This window comes from Amblyomma americanum, chromosome 7, assembly GCF_052857255.1.
Source record: "Amblyomma americanum isolate KBUSLIRL-KWMA chromosome 7, ASM5285725v1, whole genome shotgun sequence".
Taxonomy (NCBI): Eukaryota; Metazoa; Arthropoda; class Arachnida; order Ixodida; family Ixodidae; genus Amblyomma; species Amblyomma americanum.
Genome location: NC_135503.1, coordinates 58,912,573 through 58,930,009, shown reverse-complemented (window position 1 = coordinate 58,930,009; position 17,437 = coordinate 58,912,573). Strand labels below are relative to the sequence as shown.

At 47.6% G+C, this 17,437-nt stretch overlaps 1 protein-coding gene across 1 annotated transcript; it reads right to left on the bottom strand.

The window, feature by feature from the left end:
• LOC144099194 (uncharacterized) lies at positions 1-10,928 on the bottom strand. The gene is made up of 3 exons (XM_077632339.1): positions 10,792-10,928; positions 3,921-4,043; positions 1-1,204 (listed from the first exon to the last, which is right to left on the bottom strand). Exons 1-3 carry the CDS (start codon positions 10,795-10,797, stop codon positions 287-289), a joined length of 1,047 nt encoding a protein of 348 aa, XP_077488465.1. The 5' UTR covers positions 10,798-10,928; the 3' UTR covers positions 1-286.
• Between the last annotated feature and the right edge of the window lie 6,509 nt (positions 10,929-17,437).

Sequence of the window (17,437 nt, the reverse complement as noted above, 5' to 3'; positions counted from 1 at the left end):
TACATCATAAATAAAGCATCTTTATTTTTTACACACAAAGCACGACGAGTGAGACCAGAAGAGTGCCTGAGCTGAAATGGAGGTGCGCCATAACACACTTTAGGGAGACACACTGAAAGACAAAAAGAATATAAGTGCAATCACAAACGCTCTCTGTGAAGCCCTCGGGGACATAAGACGGCAGCCTGGACGCTGGTACTGAACACAAGGGTGAAAGAAGATAAAAGCAGACTGTGGGCAAAATACTGAGACCGCAAAAGCTGGACTCCCGCCATTAAACGATTGCTCAGCGACGGCGACGCAGGTATGTCGCTCCGAGCTTGTTGGCCAGGTGCTCGTAGTAGTCCAGTGGTTTGGACGCAAACGTTGGCCCTACAGCTCTGGGGCCGTACGTATAAGCCGGAACGGCGGCAGTCAGCTTCGCCCCAAACACGGCTGGCGCCGCCAGGACGGCTGGTGCCGCGTACGAAGTCGCAGCGCCACGGAGACCGTATCCTCCGCCGTAACCAGCGTAGCCACCATAGCCAGCGTAGCCAGCGGGAACGACCTTCCGGACAAGCACTCTACGGGGTGGCGGTGCGATGGCGGAGGCGGCGTACGGCAACGATGGAACGAAGCCGGCCGAATACGTGGCCGGGGCAGCCACGACCGGAGCAGCGGCTACGGCCCGGCGGTAGCCGAAAACAGGAGCGGCTGGCACTACGGGCGCAGCGACGGTGGCGCCAGCAAACAGTGAGGCTGGCACGAATCTCCTGAATGTCGTCACGGCTGGCGCCGCGACAACGGCCGGTGCTGGAGCCGCCACAACTGGTGCTGCGGCCTGTACAACGGGAGCAGCTGAGACGACGGTCTTGACGACGGGAGCCGGAGCGACAGCTACGGCGGCAACGGGAGCGGTCGCCACTGGTGCGACGGGAGCGCTGACGACGTGAGCGACCGGAGCGGGTGCCGGAACGACAGGTTCCTGAGGGACGTTGATGGAGGCGGCGGCTGGCGTGGACGGCGCGGTGCCCGGCTCGTTGGTGTTGACGATGACGCGGAAGCCGTTGGCGTCGGCCACGTACTTGACGATGCGCACACGGCCGTCGGCGTCGGTCAGGCCGTAGGAGCCGACCTTGTTTCCGTAGGCGTCGCCGGTTTCTTGGCGGAAGGAGCCGCCCGAGGTGTGCTTCTCTTCGTAACCGAAGTCATAGTTGCCGTGGATCTGCATCCGGAAACCAACGATATATGTGACAGATACTGCGCCATTTCCTTTCCCCCAAAACCAATTATTATTTTTATTATTATTAAGTAAATATGAACGTCTTATTTCACAAAGGAAAGGGGTCCGGCTGAAGAGATTGGAAACAGCTTCGCAGAAAGACATTCCTGGCCTCGCAGGCGGTATTCTGTGACAGCAATAAAAGAATCGAACAGCTCCCTCTGCCATCAGCACGCCGTTAGTAGCTGCAATGTCATTTATGCCAGTTCTGTGAAGTTAAGCACAGGAATGCAATGTTGCAGCTGGAAAGGAAACCTTCGAAGTGCTTTCAGCACCGTGCATATTGTCGGGTAGCAAGGTTCTGCCTGCGCTGAGAAAATACTGTGCACACGTGTGGCCTATTATCGGGGGTTGCTAATAATCTCGCACAGGGGAGAAGTGAGGTGCGAATAACGCATTCATAGGACTGTTCTGATCTAAGGCTTGCATTACAGTGGTTGCTAAAAATTGGCTTGACATTGTAATCGTGAAATCTTGCGAGAAGATAGCCATAAGGTGTTCAAACACCGAAAAGCGTTTAATTACGTTTGACCCAAAACGCTGCTCTTCCTAACTTTATGGAAAGACTGCAATGACATTTTAGCTCACGGCAGGTTGCAGTGCGAGCTCATAATTCATTCGAACGCCTATGAATCTGCTGACAGTGCGGACGGGGACATGAGAGTGACCTTCGTTATGTAACTAGTCTTGCAATATCAGATGACTGCACGCATGCATGACACGTGGCCGGAAAACAATTTTGCTTCGTTCTGCGCAGCTCGTGTTCTGTGTTCCTTCAGGCGGTAAGGAGCAAGAAATATATACGACGTTGAAGATAGCCCGTAAACAGGGGCTCAAAGTGTGTGATTCTGAAAACATGTTTCGTGGCATCGTTTGTCTACTTCATTCATAGCCATAGCCATTCATAGCAGGTGAGTGCCAATTTTGTCCATGTAAACCATAAGCCTCAGCGTTAAAAGGACGCCTGAAGACAATGTCCTTCTCTACGTGTGGTTGCTTATTTTCGTAAATGCGAAAACAAACTTAGAATGCGGCTGGACAAAAGGATGACTATATCTCTCCTGATCTTACATACGATCATAAAAGCTTAAGAGCGCTGCATTTAAGCGTGCCAAACTTCAGATAATGTTCCGTTACAAAAAAAAAATAGCTGAAAAGGCAGGCGCCGTTTTCCCTCTGTTACCGTTATCTCATGAAATTTAAAACATAAAGCCCGCCATAATGGAGCCTGACCAGAATACGAAATAGGCGTAGCTGCCTCTTCTAACTCACTGTGCCTCGCTTCGAAGCTCAAGACGCGCTCATGGGTCAGGCTGCAATTACAGGCGCTAAATGTGCGCCTCATTGTTCCACAGCGAAGAGCTGCGCCTGTGCATGGGAACTCACGCACATCCGGATTTAGGAACACCTGCATTGCCACTTTGATCCAAGGACGCGTCCCGGTCAGCCACGATGTTTTCCATAACGCCACGCTGTGTGCGCTCTCAACAATGAGAACTGCTTTTATCGCGATCACTGAGGCAGCAATTTGGTTTCAGAGAAGCTTCATTGTTCTCTTGTCTGGTCTGCTCCGAACCTTACGCTGGTACTCGAGTGCTCAGGCGCCTTCGGTGAAAGAAACGTAAGACTTGCTGATTATCCAAGTATGCGCCTATTAGGTAAGCTTAACACCTTATTGAAGCTCTGCCAATTCGTCATAAATGGTGTATCCGCTCCCGAAAGCTTCACGTAAGCCATTTGCTTGCGTTGTCTTTGCTGTGCATGAGTTGGTACAAGAAATAATACCAAATGTAATCTGAACACCGCTTGATCAAAGTGATTAGCTTAGTAAGTTTTCGTTCTTTTACTCGCGTCAGTTCGGAGCAGATCATTACTCATGCTAATGATATTGAATGCGTTTTTTTAAAGACGTTCATTCAAAGCAGGCGCCCCAGGACGAAATTTGTTGAAAATGTTTACATTCTTTGGTGAAGTCAGAGAGAGGTTATGTCAGTTTCTGCCGACAAGCTGATCTGGCCTAGCGCAGATAACCTAAAAAACCCCTTAAAATTGCCGCGGCGACTTATTAAAGAGTGTCAAGCTTCCAGATTTCTCAAGCTTGGAAAACACTGTGCGAGATCTCTGCACCCCTTTCTTGAAGTTGTAGTTTTAATGTTATGATGAAGATATATTTTCAATTTATTTCGCATCCAAAGCGAGTATGTAACACTCATGTGCTTAACATCCATATTATTAGGCACCTCTCATGGCGTCATGTCCGGGCATTTTACCGCGAAGGGAAAGGTAGTATATCACTGTACCTAGAAATGCCAAGATCTCTAGTTTAGGCTTAAGATGAAGCTGCATACATTACAGCTGAAAGGTTGCAGCAAATATCCTCTTGATATACATCCTTCGCGCCATTCTGCAACAACAATTCATTTCTCTTTGAATTTGCCGCTTTTTAAATTCAAGCTGTTTCAATTAGACAAGCATGGTTATGCTATAAAATGCATGATCAATTTGAATGATTCACCTAACACAGCCTAAATTCTGAATAAATATATTAGCCCCACGTAAGCATAGTGCAGGGAAGTATTCTGATGGGACCCGCAGCATATTAAGAGTGCAGGGAAGTGTTACGCGCTAGTAAACTGGCTGTGTACTGATGCCCGCTTACGTCTTGAGATCGGTGCTGCGTCGATGTTCCCGTCTCGGCGACCAATGCAGCGCCGTAGCCTGGAGTCTCCACGATACCGCAGCTGGCGTCCCTCAGGAACAGGAAGAGGCAGAGTAGTAGCGCCTGAGCCAGTGTCATAGGAACCACGTTTTTATCACCAAGAAAAAACACTGGTCTGTGAGAGCAGATAGCGATTATGATTCCATCCAAATTTACTTCAATAGTGGCTGGCACCCACCCAAGACAGATACCAGTGCGCCAGCCCTGTCTGTAACCAGCTTTCCTGAAAACATGTTAAATTCAGCAGATTTATACTGGAAGAGGTTATTAAGAATAGTGCATGTAAGTAAGCGTATATCCATTTTTTTAAACTTCTTAGAGAGCAGTGTCAGTTCTGTGCTACCACGGTATGGCTACGTTACATAGAAATCGGCTCAATCATATCATTGTTTCACATGGCGCTTCTAAGTCTCCAGGTCTGTTCTATAGGCCCCGGTTACACATAAATTTATATCAGGTTGCTACTTATATTAAAGGTTGCTTACGTTACTATCTACATAAATTGAGAAAACAATGACGCTTTGTGATAAGAAGGCGTGGGGAATTTATAATCAAATTTGCTGTTAAATTTTGCAAGAACGCGGCACTGAACTCATATTCTACTTACATTGCCCATCACTAGGCTTAGGCCTAGTGATGGGGACTGTACCGTTTATAACAAAGTCTCAAGAAATTTCCATCTTTTTCTTACGGGAACTAAACGTTAGCCATTAGGTCATCGTATAGGCAGAGGCCTGAACACAGATTCACCCATAAGATCTTAAAAGCATGATGCCTGCTGCTTAGGCGCTAATGATGTGAAGCACATCTAACCCTAATTCTTTGAAGGCGCAATCAATTTATCCGCCGAAGAGCCGGTTTCGACAAAGTGGTGGCGAGATTTCTTCACTTTACTGCATGCCCACGATAGGCGAATAGCCAAGTGGGCCACGTTGGGGGAGAAGGGTATGGAAAATAAGGAAACTGAAAGGCAGCGGAGCAGCAGAAAAGAAATGTTCTAGCTTAGCTTACGGTTCGGGACAACTGGGCAATGCGCGGGAGTGTCGGATACGGTAGACATAAGAACGGACAGGAGTAAGGAGTGCATTTAGTTGTATGCCTCGAAGAATGCGTAGTTGTGTGGCGGTCAGAGATTTGTCCCCAACAGAAGTGTGCGAAGAATTTCTCTAGTGAAGATTTATTTGTTGTTTGTAGTGGAGAGTGGTGTTCTACGTGGGTGGATAACGCCAGGGAATCTAAGACGCCCGGTGTTGAAGTTCGCGTGCGAGGCGACGCACCACCTCATTGCCTCCGATTCCAGCATGACCAGGAAACCACCTCAGCGGCACAGTGTGGGGACATAGTTTGTTTAGAGTTTCTTGCATATCATCCAGTTGCTGTGTACGAATGCTACCAGTGTTAACTGAGCGTATAGCCTCTATTGAATCGGTGTATGTGGTATATCCTGAGGAGTTAGGGGGTGCAATGAAGAGGTCTTGAATAATGAATATTATCCGGGGGGTCTCTAGGGTCGCTACAGGCGGGTAATCAGTGTACGGACCAAGTGTCCGTGTCACTGCCTGGTTGCCACTCACAACTGAATAAGCAGCCACTTTGACGTGAGTTCGTCATGTGTCTGTGTAGACGATCGTCGAAACAAGGGGATTGGCGTGATTGCTAACGCGAACAGAACCTCTGCCTGGGTTGGTATCGGCTGCAACTTTTTTTGGAATGGAGGCTATTCGGAGGTTATCTGGGAGCGGGGAACAAGGTTTAATAATTGGGTTGTCGAGAGGTTTGAAAGCAGCATGTTCAGGTGTGCAATGTCCCTGTATTGTGCTGGAAAGACGCGCTGTTTGAAGTAGTAGTAAGTGGTTTTTATTAAAATAATAATAAAAAGGAAGGAAAACATTTTTGCTAGCCCCAGCATCTGTCATCGATACTGAAGCGCCTGAGCTGGTGCAGCGAAAATAACGCGCTGTTTGCCGGTCTTGATTGTGTAGTATAAGGTCTCTCCGTAATAAGAACTTCCCTGTAGACTATGGGCGTTCATCGGACGTATGTGCCGGAATGTTAAGGGTGGTTTTGTACAATGTAAGAAGCGCAACCTCAATTTGATGTCCTTGATGACAGGTTATAGGTCTTGAAAGACGACGACAACGGTTGGCATCACTTTCGGAGATTTAAAGTTTAGGGGATGGCAAAAGTGCCCCACTATATAACTGAAACGCAAATCATGCAGGCTGTTTAATTTTGGCAAAGACGGTGCCTACTCTGTTAAAGAGCACGTCAGGAACGGCTGTCTTTCCGTTGATTGTCGTCCATACGAATGGAGAGCGACTGACTCGCACTCACGCGGATATCCGGTGTCCGGTCTGTGTCATCGGCCGTTGTCGGTCCATCCCGGGTGAGTGATCTACAGAACAAAAACCGCACCAAAGGCCTGCCCGCATATTAAGCATTCCAACTGAATGCGTGGCCATACCTCAAGTTTTTTTGTGAGCTTGAATGCGTCTCTCAAGACCATGTGCAGCTTTTCGGCGCTAAATCCAACATACCATATCATGACTCAGCTGAGACTGGAAACATATCGGAGCTATTGTCCTACCAGACTCGCACGATTGACGCAGAATGTCAGTAATGAGCATTTCACAGTGATGAAAGAAAATCCCGCATTACTGTGCTTCTCGCAATAAGCCGAAAAACAAAACATCAGACGTAAGCTGTAATCTTCTTTTGAATATTACCTAAATCTCATGGCGACCGGAAAACCACCGTATAACCTGTGTTATATGATCATCGGGTCCCGAAGGGTAGCTGATTCGGATGCCCCAAGGTATGCGAGTGCCATCCCGAGATGTATTTATTACGCACACTTGTTTGCAATGCGGCTAAAAAATAGTTATTTCATTCAGAATGTTTCCGTACTTCTATGAGCGCCACCATCAGACATTCCAACTTTTCTATAACAACTTTGCTAATTCACATTTACCCGACTAAACAGATAACAGCGTCACACTGACCGTGTGTGCTAAGAGCAATTGTCAACAAATTTACATGCTATCTAAAGTTAAATGCCAGTGAGCGAAGTTTGCTTTCTAATCAGTGTCGCTTCAAACCGATCGCTGAGTATTTCTCACACATAGCCTGATGCTAGGCTATAACCGTCAATTTTCTCGCGTTATTAATCTTTTACATAACTTTCTCGGTCTCAGGGCAAATGTCATTGTGAAACCTGTTAACATTGGCTGGTAAAAATATTTAGTCGTCCCCTAAAGGGCAAAGTGCTTGGGCTTTCAGACGTTTGTTTACCCGTTGTGATCCAAATGACAGCGATGCATTGCAGTATGTACTGTTGATAACTATAAAATTATATCTTTCAGAATTTTTCTTGACTTGTGCTCAAAGTGTACTTTGAATATGGTTAAACAATATGCATCCATGGCGTCGTTATTATATGATATCTGGGTTTTAAAGTACCGATGCTACTCAGACTATGAGCGACGCCGTAGCGGACGTCTGAGGATTAATTTCGACCACCTGTGGATATTTAACCTGCGCTGACAACATACAGCACATGGGCGCCCCAGATCATGTTGCACGGAATTACAGCCCTCAACAGCTAATTAAGGTGGTTCAGTTTAAGTACATCAGAAATCGGAGACGACTTGCGTTAATTATTGGACATCAAAAGCATGAAATAAATTTTACGAGTAAAATGCTCGCACCTAAATCGGACAAAAATTGCGCATAAATATAATATCTGGAATTGAAAGCGAGTTTCTAACATCCACGTCTGTGTACCTACATCATCATAGCAAGTTTAAAGTCGCTTCGCAACAGTCCCTTCGGCAACATTTCATTTCTTGCAGAATTCCATGAGCGTTATGCCGTAGCATATTTACCTTCTGAGGTGTGTCGCACTTCAGCCTATAAATAAATGCGTCCTGCAAAGCTCATCGGCCTTAGAAAAGAAACCCAAAGCTGACATTCTTTCCTGCTGAGATTATATCAGTGTACATTTAAGAATGCCAAGGGGTTGGAATTATTCCGTAGCGCTCCACTACGGCGCCTCTCTCTCTCATCCTTCTTTCAATCCCTGTTACCTCTATTCCCTCACAACGCGGTCGGATGTACACGGAGAAGTGAGATAGCTAATGCGCCCTTTCCTTTGCACAAACCAATTTTTCATTCTCTATTGCAGATTCTGTTGAGACGTCACGAGTGAAGAAAATTGCAGAGTAACAAACAAAAGCCCTGAAGACGGGACAAAGAACAGGTTACAGGCTTGGCGCGAAAGAAATGTCCGGGAAAAGCAAGCATGCAGCCGGTTCCTCATCCCTTGGGTAACGTCAAATTTTCAGGCCGCATTACGATAGCAAATTTTGCACAAAACGATAGCACCGCTTACACTCTATCCTCTTGGGGGTAAAATAATTTCATAAGCTATCATAAACAGAATGTTGCTTCCAAGAACTTTCTGTGGATGACAAGAGCGAATATACATCCTTTGTCTAAATTAGCGATAAAGTATAGAAGAGCACGCTACCGCTTTCAACCAGATTCTATGTTTGAAAAACTGAATTTCGTTTCCTTTGCAAATACGAAATTTTTCATATGCTTAGTGGCATATACGTCCCTTTCAATATTACACGCGGTTTCAAAACTCCAGAAAGTGGCGTAAAGAACGCAGCCTTCATATGTGCCGCTGCCTTCTTAACGCGAGACTTAGCTTCAGTCGGCAAGCCTTGTTATATGTTTTCCCTAGTCGTCTCGATCATTAATTTTCTTTGAATTTATATCGCTAAATAAATACAAAAGGAGCAAGATACAGTGAGTACCGCAAATATTTTGCGTTTCTCGTTTTGCCAATTGCTTTGTTTCTGGGGCTCTATCAGTGTATCCGACACCACAGCTTCTTTTTCATCTTTGTGGGTTACAGCGAAAAGTGAAGATGTATTCTGCCTACTGATATGTATGTGCACCAGGGCGCATAGTGGCCGATTGCTATGAAGCATTTCCGTTAGCTCGTGTGTATATGAACACACTGCTTTGCTTAGTCCTTAGTTTTGATGTTCGACTGGTTATGACACAAAGCAAACTAAAGAATTACTTCAAGTTCTCATCTAGCATAGTGCTATGAATTTGGGGATATCAGCAAACGTGTTTTCTTTTTTGGCGGAGAAGGTGTAGCTGCTTTCGGGTAGATAAGATAAGGTTACTAAGAGCGAACCTTCAATTTTACGTTATTCTAAGCGCTCTCAAAGGGCGAAGGAAAAAAGTAGCAACTATATTTACAAATAGCAACGAACGTTCTTTTGCAGCTGTACCCCGCAAAGAAAGCGTTTTAGAATTTCAATGATTACCACCGGTCTGTCAAACTTCCCATCATGCATAGCCACAAGTGGTCGGCAAGATATTAAAGCTGTTCCGAGCGCCGCATTTCCACTTATTTCGCCTGCAGTTATCCTTGATGTGTATGCTTGGTAAAATTCCAAGCTCCTGCCGAGCATTTCCTTAGTTGCCTCATAACACGAGCACAAAGTAACCCTTTCGTGACTAGAGACAATAGGCAAGTCACGTACGCGCGGGGTAATCGAATGAATTCACACTTTCGCAAAGGGCTTAATGCCCATCCTCTTAATACTCGCGCTGGAAGAGTGATTCTAATTTTCGCTTGGTGTTGCAAACCACTTGAAGAAATACTAAGTTCTTGGGGATTAAACCAGAGCTGTTATGAAACGTTTTCTGTGAGGCTTTAAGAGAAATTTTACAGAACGCTTGTCTAAAATGTGGTGATAACGTAAGCCTAAGCTAAACCGAATAACAGTTATTAAGAGCAAAAAGCAAGCTATGAAGAGAGTTCTTAAACGGCAAGTATTAAGCAGCTTTTGTATAACTGCTCAACACAGTTCGCGCCGAAAACGATTTTTTCTTTGTGCATCCTATTTTCGGTCATACCTAAGAAAAGTGCAGTTCAGATTGTGCATAGTTCACGCAGTCTTCCAAATACTTGAAACTTGAATGTGACATCATACGAAGGCAGCAAAACTGAGTACTAGCGAATATTTTGTGTTAGCTTATATTGCAGAAAACTATAAATATCATTGGAATAAATGAATTTTGATATCACTGTTAATTTTTGCAAGCAACATTATTATACTGCCCTAGATGCACCTACACGAAGAAAATTAGAAATAAGGCAATTAAAACCTTTAAATTGCTCTGAATCAACACAGGGAGCAGTTTTAACATTAAACATGGATGACGCCGTTTCAATCTAAATTTGCCTTCAAGGTTTTAAACGCCGCAATAGTTCGCTGCTGATACTTATCCGCATGTTTGTTTCTTCGTGTCATATACTTACTTTTTGCAATACAATTAGGAAATTTAAGTTTCTGAATTAGGCTTTACACATAAGCATCCCATTCAGTCCAATAACCAGCATGCAACAGCAGTTAGATTAAGTGGCTTTAATATTAAACCACAAAGACAGACTGCGAACGACCTTGATTTCCCGCGCTTGTACAGCCCATACATTCAAAAGTTCACACAGTGCATCATTAGCAATCGACATACGAGGTCCATTCGATGCCACAACAAAAGGGCCATTCGCAGGCTCTTCTTTGTTCTTACGCGTGGTTAGGCATAGCAGTGATCGGAAGACCAACGCCCACGGAAGCGCCATCGTTCCCAGTCCAAGCGGTGGAGAGCCGCGCGAACTTGGAGCGCGCTCAACGAGCAATTTCATTGCCCTCACTCCTGGCAACGATCTGAGCGTCTCCGCATCGCGCCCAGACTGCACAACAACGCCGGGCAGTGCACTGCTCACCTTCATGACTTCTCGCCTCCCCGACGTTCGACGAGTAAACCGAAAATCCGAGGCACGCCGTACTCCGAGAGGTGCGGGACGACTGAGTTTTAAAACTTTTACGTTCCGCCACGCCGCGACCGTGCCAGCTTATATACACGTGCACCCAGGCCCCTCCCGATCTCGTTAAAATTCCGCGCAGCAACCGTCCGGCACAATGAGCGGCGTCATTCTTCTGTCCTCGACGGGGTCTTAGCTCCTTCGCATTTCGTGTCCATTGCTGCCTAAGTGTCTCAGGTGTGCGTGCGTGCGTGCGTCTGTTTGAGCGAGCGCTGAAGACATGTGCAGCATAGACCACCTCTTTCCCCTCCCACCACAAGTACGTTTGTTCTCTCCCGGGTGGCGTGTACCTGTGCTTTGTCGTGAGAGTATGAGTAACGTGGCTGCGTTCCCCTCCCCTCAGCCACCGCATCTGCTTATAGCCTGTGGATGGTAAAATTCGTTTCACTCCCACACCTCCCTGCTTCCTTCCTTCTCCTTTCTTTACGGGCGCCACACTCCAAATTCGTACGCGCAAGGTAGGGCATTTGCTGATGTCCACACTGCCCTCTCCCGTTTTACACAGCTACTTCGGGTATCGTAAGGAGCTCGTTTATGCTTACTACACAGAAGCCGAGACGTGTTTCCCCTGGTTGACTCCCCCCCCCCCCCCCCTCTCTCTCTACAGCTTCGCTGTCTTGAATCTTTGATTAACGCCGTGCGGTTCGAACTGGACACTTCCGTTGAAGAGCACGGTTCATCGGCGAGGCATAGAAACACCCCTCTCTTTCTCCGGCTTTTACAATACGCCCGAAGCGACGCTTTCTTTTCGTTAAACACCGCCCGCTGTTTTTTGATTAGCCGCTGGAGCGCGTGCCGCTTTCTTTGTGCGCGGCGATGGGGGATGGGCGTTCACGAACTGTCGGCTACTCTCTTTACCGAGAAATCCTCGCCCACACGGATCCCGCTTGAAGATAGAGAAGGAAGGGGGAGACGACCGAAGATACAGAAGCCCGTGCACCACTGGCGCCGGTTACCTACCGCGTTAAGCGGACCACAAGGTTACCGGCACCTCTTCCCCGTCGACATGGAAGAGTCCGAACCGGGAAAGCGTGAGCGCTGTTAATATCCAAGGGCTACGTTTCGTGCGCAATCCTTGCCTGTGGTTATTCTAATGCGGGCTCTCCTATACCGTCCTCTTATTTGCATTTCTCTTTGCCCCTTAATGTTCCTTTCTTCTATTGTAGCGTTTTATTTGTTATCTTGTATGGAATCGTCGCCGATATATTTCCCTTCGCGCTGCTCGGCGGCTTCTGGAAACCAAACGCTATCGACGATCATCGCGACAGCCGGGATGGATGAATGCTCGAGCCGCTGCTCCAGCTTCGGTCACTGTATTATACGCTTTGGCCGCATAGACAATAAGCGCGAAACCTTGTAGCTGAAGGCGCCTTAAAAGCTGCACCGCCGCTGTGCGCTGTTGTGGTGCAGACGTACATAAAAGCGACGCAGTAGTTTCCCCGGCTCCGTAGCGTGGGAAAGAAAAGCCGGGGCGTGGTGCGTCTCCATAAATCTGCCTTTAAATCCGAGCGGCAGGGTCGTAATGAGTCTAAGGACAAAAAAGTATCGAGTATCTTGGAAGCTTATATGATAAGCAAGTTAAAAGGGCTGCCGTATAAAACGGAACCGCGATATTGAATACACAGTACTAGTCGAATCAGAAGTAGAGTTCATTTAATATTGTTGGTCCTTTTTTAGTGGCTACTAACTCGGGGCTGCGCACTAACGTCACTCTAAATTGACTGGATCTATTAGTTCGTTTTTTGATGAAATGTTTACAGGCAATTACTATTTCTGACGTTGCTATCAAGCTATTCTCCGAAACGAGGTCTTTGCGTTTAGTCAATACAATAGTATAGGGTAATAAGGAGCACCTGCCATCGCAGGGCAGTGGCGCATCGCTCAACCACTGCACCACTGCTCCTGGAGGAGTATGCGGAGTCCCAGGGATTTATGAATTTGAAGTAGAGATTGACTTTCTGCATATATGGGAATAAACCCACTACACAATCGCGTCATCCCCTCAGGTGGTGTTTAAGTGTTCGCTCCAATTTTTTTTTTCTGCTTGTATAGTCGTTATTCGCTTAGGTATGAACAGAAGTAATTATTAGTGTAAAAAACGCTAATTAAGGGCTTGTAGTAAGCCACGTCTAAAAACAGCAGGTAAAGCTGGTTTATAATGCAGCAGAATTGACCATAAATAACGGTAAAATTCTCCTTCCACTTTGAAAATGACTGCATGTGCATGGCGCTCAGGATCACTTTAAATTATTTTCAAATAGAGTGGCGTTGGCAGAACAAAAATTAACCCGCGAACTTTCGCAGCTTACCTGTGAGTTATGTGAAAGCATTCTAATTCTGTTCCAATTATATCGTATTTCTTTGCATTTTGTTTAGTTTTATGTGTTACTACTGACTAATAATTGTTAAAATCATTATTGGTGTTAAAAATATTAACATTTTCTTCTTTCCGCTTCCAATAACGTGACACCTTTTCGCACAATCGCGAATATTGTAACGCCGCAACTTCTTGGGTGACACCGGGTTTTCTTGTGGATGAGCCATCGAATGCTTTCGCATTAATAATTGAAGTGATGGCAGTATAGAACTCTACTGACAAGCTAAAGCTGCAGAAGACTGCAGTGTGTAAGCCCTCTCTTCAGAAAAAACTGCGTGCGGCAAAGTCCGCCGCGGTATGAAGTATAGTGTTCACGTAGTCGTCTTGTTTACGTTTTCCTTTCGGCACGACGGATCATGCCGTCGAATTTTACTTGCTAACTGGAGCCCTTGCCATCTGTGGCATTCTGTCCAAACGCTACCAAAGCTTATTAAAGCAAAGCTTAGCCTGCACAGATGGGGTCGTTGCGACTGGCACGGAATATGAGAAAAGAATTTCACTTAAAGGGGTTTTTGTTCAGTGATCGTACCTAGGTAAAAAGATATGGTCGTCGTCAACCGCAGTCTCGTGCAACTGAGCTCAACAAACCTCTATGTTAAGCCAGCCGCCTTCTCTCTTGAACAGACCAAAAGTAACGTCATCGTTCAGTCGGATTCCCTCCCGTCTCTTTTAAGCTTTGTTTCGAATAATCCCTATGTCATAGAAGTATGCCACCTGGCACGTCTTGCCGTAGTTTATCTTATTTAAAGCCGGAATATTACCGCCTCCTGTTTTTTTTCTCTCCGTCACTCAGGTTCCCTTTAGTCTTTTAAGGTTGTGCACTTGACATTATCGTTTGTGTCACTCGTTACGCTGTCTGAAGTTCCGTCCCTAGCTTCTCAGCATAGCGCCAATTTTGGGTCCCAGATAAGCAAGCGTTCTGTTCTACCAGGTCCCAGTTCCGGCTGTTGTTGTTATTGCTGCCCCAAAAGCGATGGCTCATACCCAAGGTCGGGGATAAAGTTTCTCTCCTGTTCCTCTTTCTCCTTCTCGTCCACATCCTCCCCCATAGCTACTTGCTATGAGGTTGCTCAGGCAAAATATTTTTCTTACCAGGAACAACGCCAACCTGTTCTTCATTATTTAAAAGTACCTCCTAAACTAACTGCAACTCATTTCCGTTCTTGTGCTCTTTTTATTTCTCATAACTGACACTTACCAAAAAGCCTCCGGGCTGACCAGGCTGTTTACTTCACTCGAAATGCTTACAAACGACACGTACATTTCTTCGCTGACCGTGACCCATGCAGAGTAACCCTTTATCACTGCGGCCGCCTTGGTATTGAGAAAACGGCATCAGGAACGCAGGCTCTGAAAGCGCCACTCCCGTCTTAATGCGAGCCGTTGCTTCGCTCGGCCAGTGGGAAAGTATCGAGCCCAGTTTTTTTTTCTCAGCTCGGTCTCGATTTGTATGCGCAGGGCAGCTATCGCTGGCACTCAATACGGGGCTTTATCACCACCGCCTGTCGCCTTTACGAGAGTCAATAAACGGGTGGCATGCAGGCGAGCCAGGTGACTCTGTATGCGCGTGTGTGGAACACGAGGTTGTTTAGCATATTGCACCCCCGCTTATCTAAGTCCGAGGGGCGTTTTGAGAACTCTCTCAGGAATTTTCTCACGTTGTCCACGCTCCCTGAAATGCGAGCTGTTTTGATTTTTCGTTTTTTTTTCTGTAACTCGTGTGTAAATGCACCGCCGATTGAACCCGGCTGCGGCGGCCGCGTTTCGATGGCGGCGAAACGCTAAACGCGCCCGTGTGCTCTGTGATGTACGCGCTCGCTATTGATCCCCAGGTGGTCGAAACTATTTCTGAGCCGTCCAATACGGCACCAATTTCTCTCTTTCTTCTGCTAATCCCACTTTCCTGCCTTCCCTCACGGCGCTGTTGAGGTGTCTGCTGAGAAGTGAAACAGTTACCCGTCACACTCTCAGTCTTGAAGAACCTGTAAGTTAATCACTAGACTGCAGCTGGCGGTGGTGAAAGATTTTCATTGCCTCGAAAAAAGGCACAGGGAGGTATGATGGGACCCGCCGCGGTGGCTCAGTGCTTAGGGCGCTCGGCTACTGATCCGGAGTTCCCGGGTTTGAATCCGACCACGGTGGCCACGCTTCGATGGAGGTGAAACGCAAAGGCGCCCGTGTGCTGTGTGCTGTCAGTGCACGTTAAAGATCTCCAGGTGGCCGAAATTGTTCCGGAGCCCTCCACTACGGCACCTTTCTTCCTTTCTTCTTTCAGCTCCTCCTTTATCCCTTCCCTTACGGTGCGGTTCAGGTGTCCGCCGAGATGTGTGGCAGATACTGCGTCATTTCCTTTCCCTAACAACCAAGTCACAATAAGGCATGACTGGACCGCCTTTGAAGGGGCCGGCCCTCGCAAACACTAGGTGGAGGTCCCAAGTACGGGACCCCAGGGGCATCGGCCGCTGCCCGGGCGCGCTCAACCAGGGCCTTTTGGGCCTGTAGGTCAGAGCAGCCGTGCAGGATCGCCTCTCAGACCTTCCGGGTGGGGTTGGGGTGAGGGGGGACAGCAGGGTTGGAGGGGCAGGCCCACACCATGTGGTAGATGTCTGAAGACTTCTCTGCACATTGCGGACAGCAGCCCGAGAAAGAAGTCTCGAAGTGTTTGAGAGCTGCCGGGCACAGCAAACTACGAGTATACAGGTGGAGTAGAAGCCGCTCCTCCACCTTTGAGAGACCTTCACACCGGTGGGGATACAGGCTGTGGCCAGATGATAGTCTAAAACAATGTCTTTGAAGAAGTAAGCCAGAATGAATTCGAATTCCTGATCGTCGGGGTCGGAGGGGAATACCCGGTCCATGTGTGCAGGAGCCCTGCCGATGTTCCGGTGAGCGGGTCCCCGGTGTAGATGCTGTTTTGGAGAAGGAGGTAGGCGAGGTACGGTATCCAGCTCTGCTCGACGTTCCGACAGGCCCTTTGCCAGTCGGAAATAATTGCCTTGGAAGTTGGTTGAGATGCAGCCAACGCAATGGCGACCTCCTCAGCATGTATTATGTCACGGGTCGGAAATTAAGCCCGTTTACTGTTTTGAATTCGTGGACGGCTGAGGCCGTGCACCATCCCCAATTTGGGGGGGGGGGGGGGGGGGGAGGGGGGGTCGGAGGCATCCACGTAGATTACGCCGGGTTTCGATCCATAGTGGCGGGCCAGGGCTTCCGCCCGCGCCAGACGCCGGCCACTGTGGTCCTCACCGTTCATGTTCGCGGGAAGATTGCGCACGTAGAGGCCGCATCTCAACTGGGATGGAATACGCACGCGCTCTTCCATGAGAGTGGTGTGCTGGATGTGTAGTAGGGCAAGGAGGCGGCGACCCGACGATGTCTTCGAGAGATGTGTAAACTAGTTGGTGAAATTGGCTTCCCGGCGCTCCCGAAATGTGTTCATCATGCCCAGCCCCAGAAGGCGTTGGTTGGAGGTGTTCGCGGGGAAGTCTAGAGCCCGCTTAATAATTTTGCAGAGGATGACTTCGAATGCATCCTCTTCTTGCTTCCGCAGGTGGATATATAGAGTCGTATATAGAATTCGACTGGTTACAAATGCATGCGCCAGCCACAAGGCGTCCTTGCATCGCAACCCCCCACGCTTGTTAGAAACCCGGCGGACCATGCGGCCCACCTGGTCCCCCACCTTACGGAGTTTGGCCAATGTCGTTTCTTAACGTCTCTGTTAATGTAGAAAGAGCGCCAGTACCAGGACTTCAATATGTTCAGGGATTGGACCGGTCTCAAGAGACATTGCAATTTTAGCTGTGCACTTTGGTGAGGGGCCTATGTGCGAAAATTCAGACTTTTGGGGGGAGCATAGGAGGCCGCAGCGGTGAGCACAACGGTCCACTATGTTCGCCGTCTCCCGCAGGTTGGCCTCAATGTGTCCGAGGGAGCCCCACGTGGCCTACAGGGCGTTCTCATCGGCGTACAACGAATGCTGAACACCAGTGACAGTGTCCAGCGGGGCCGGTAGGTGCATCATAGCGCTTGTGTAAAAGGGATAAAGACAAGAAAAGGCCTGTTACATGGTACTTCGAACGCTGCATTGAATAGTTAGCATAAAATGCTGCCTTCAAAAGCGCTGAGGTTTGGTGCATCAGTTTGAGTTCATTTTTACAGCAAAGG

What these genes read in the sequence shown, in the direction of transcription:
- LOC144099194 (XM_077632339.1), bottom strand. An exon ending in CGCAGCACCGATCTCAAGAC is followed by an intron (nt 1,205 to 3,920) that starts GTAAGCGGGCAT and finishes TTCCGGATGCAG; the next exon opens with ATCCACGGCAACTATGACTT.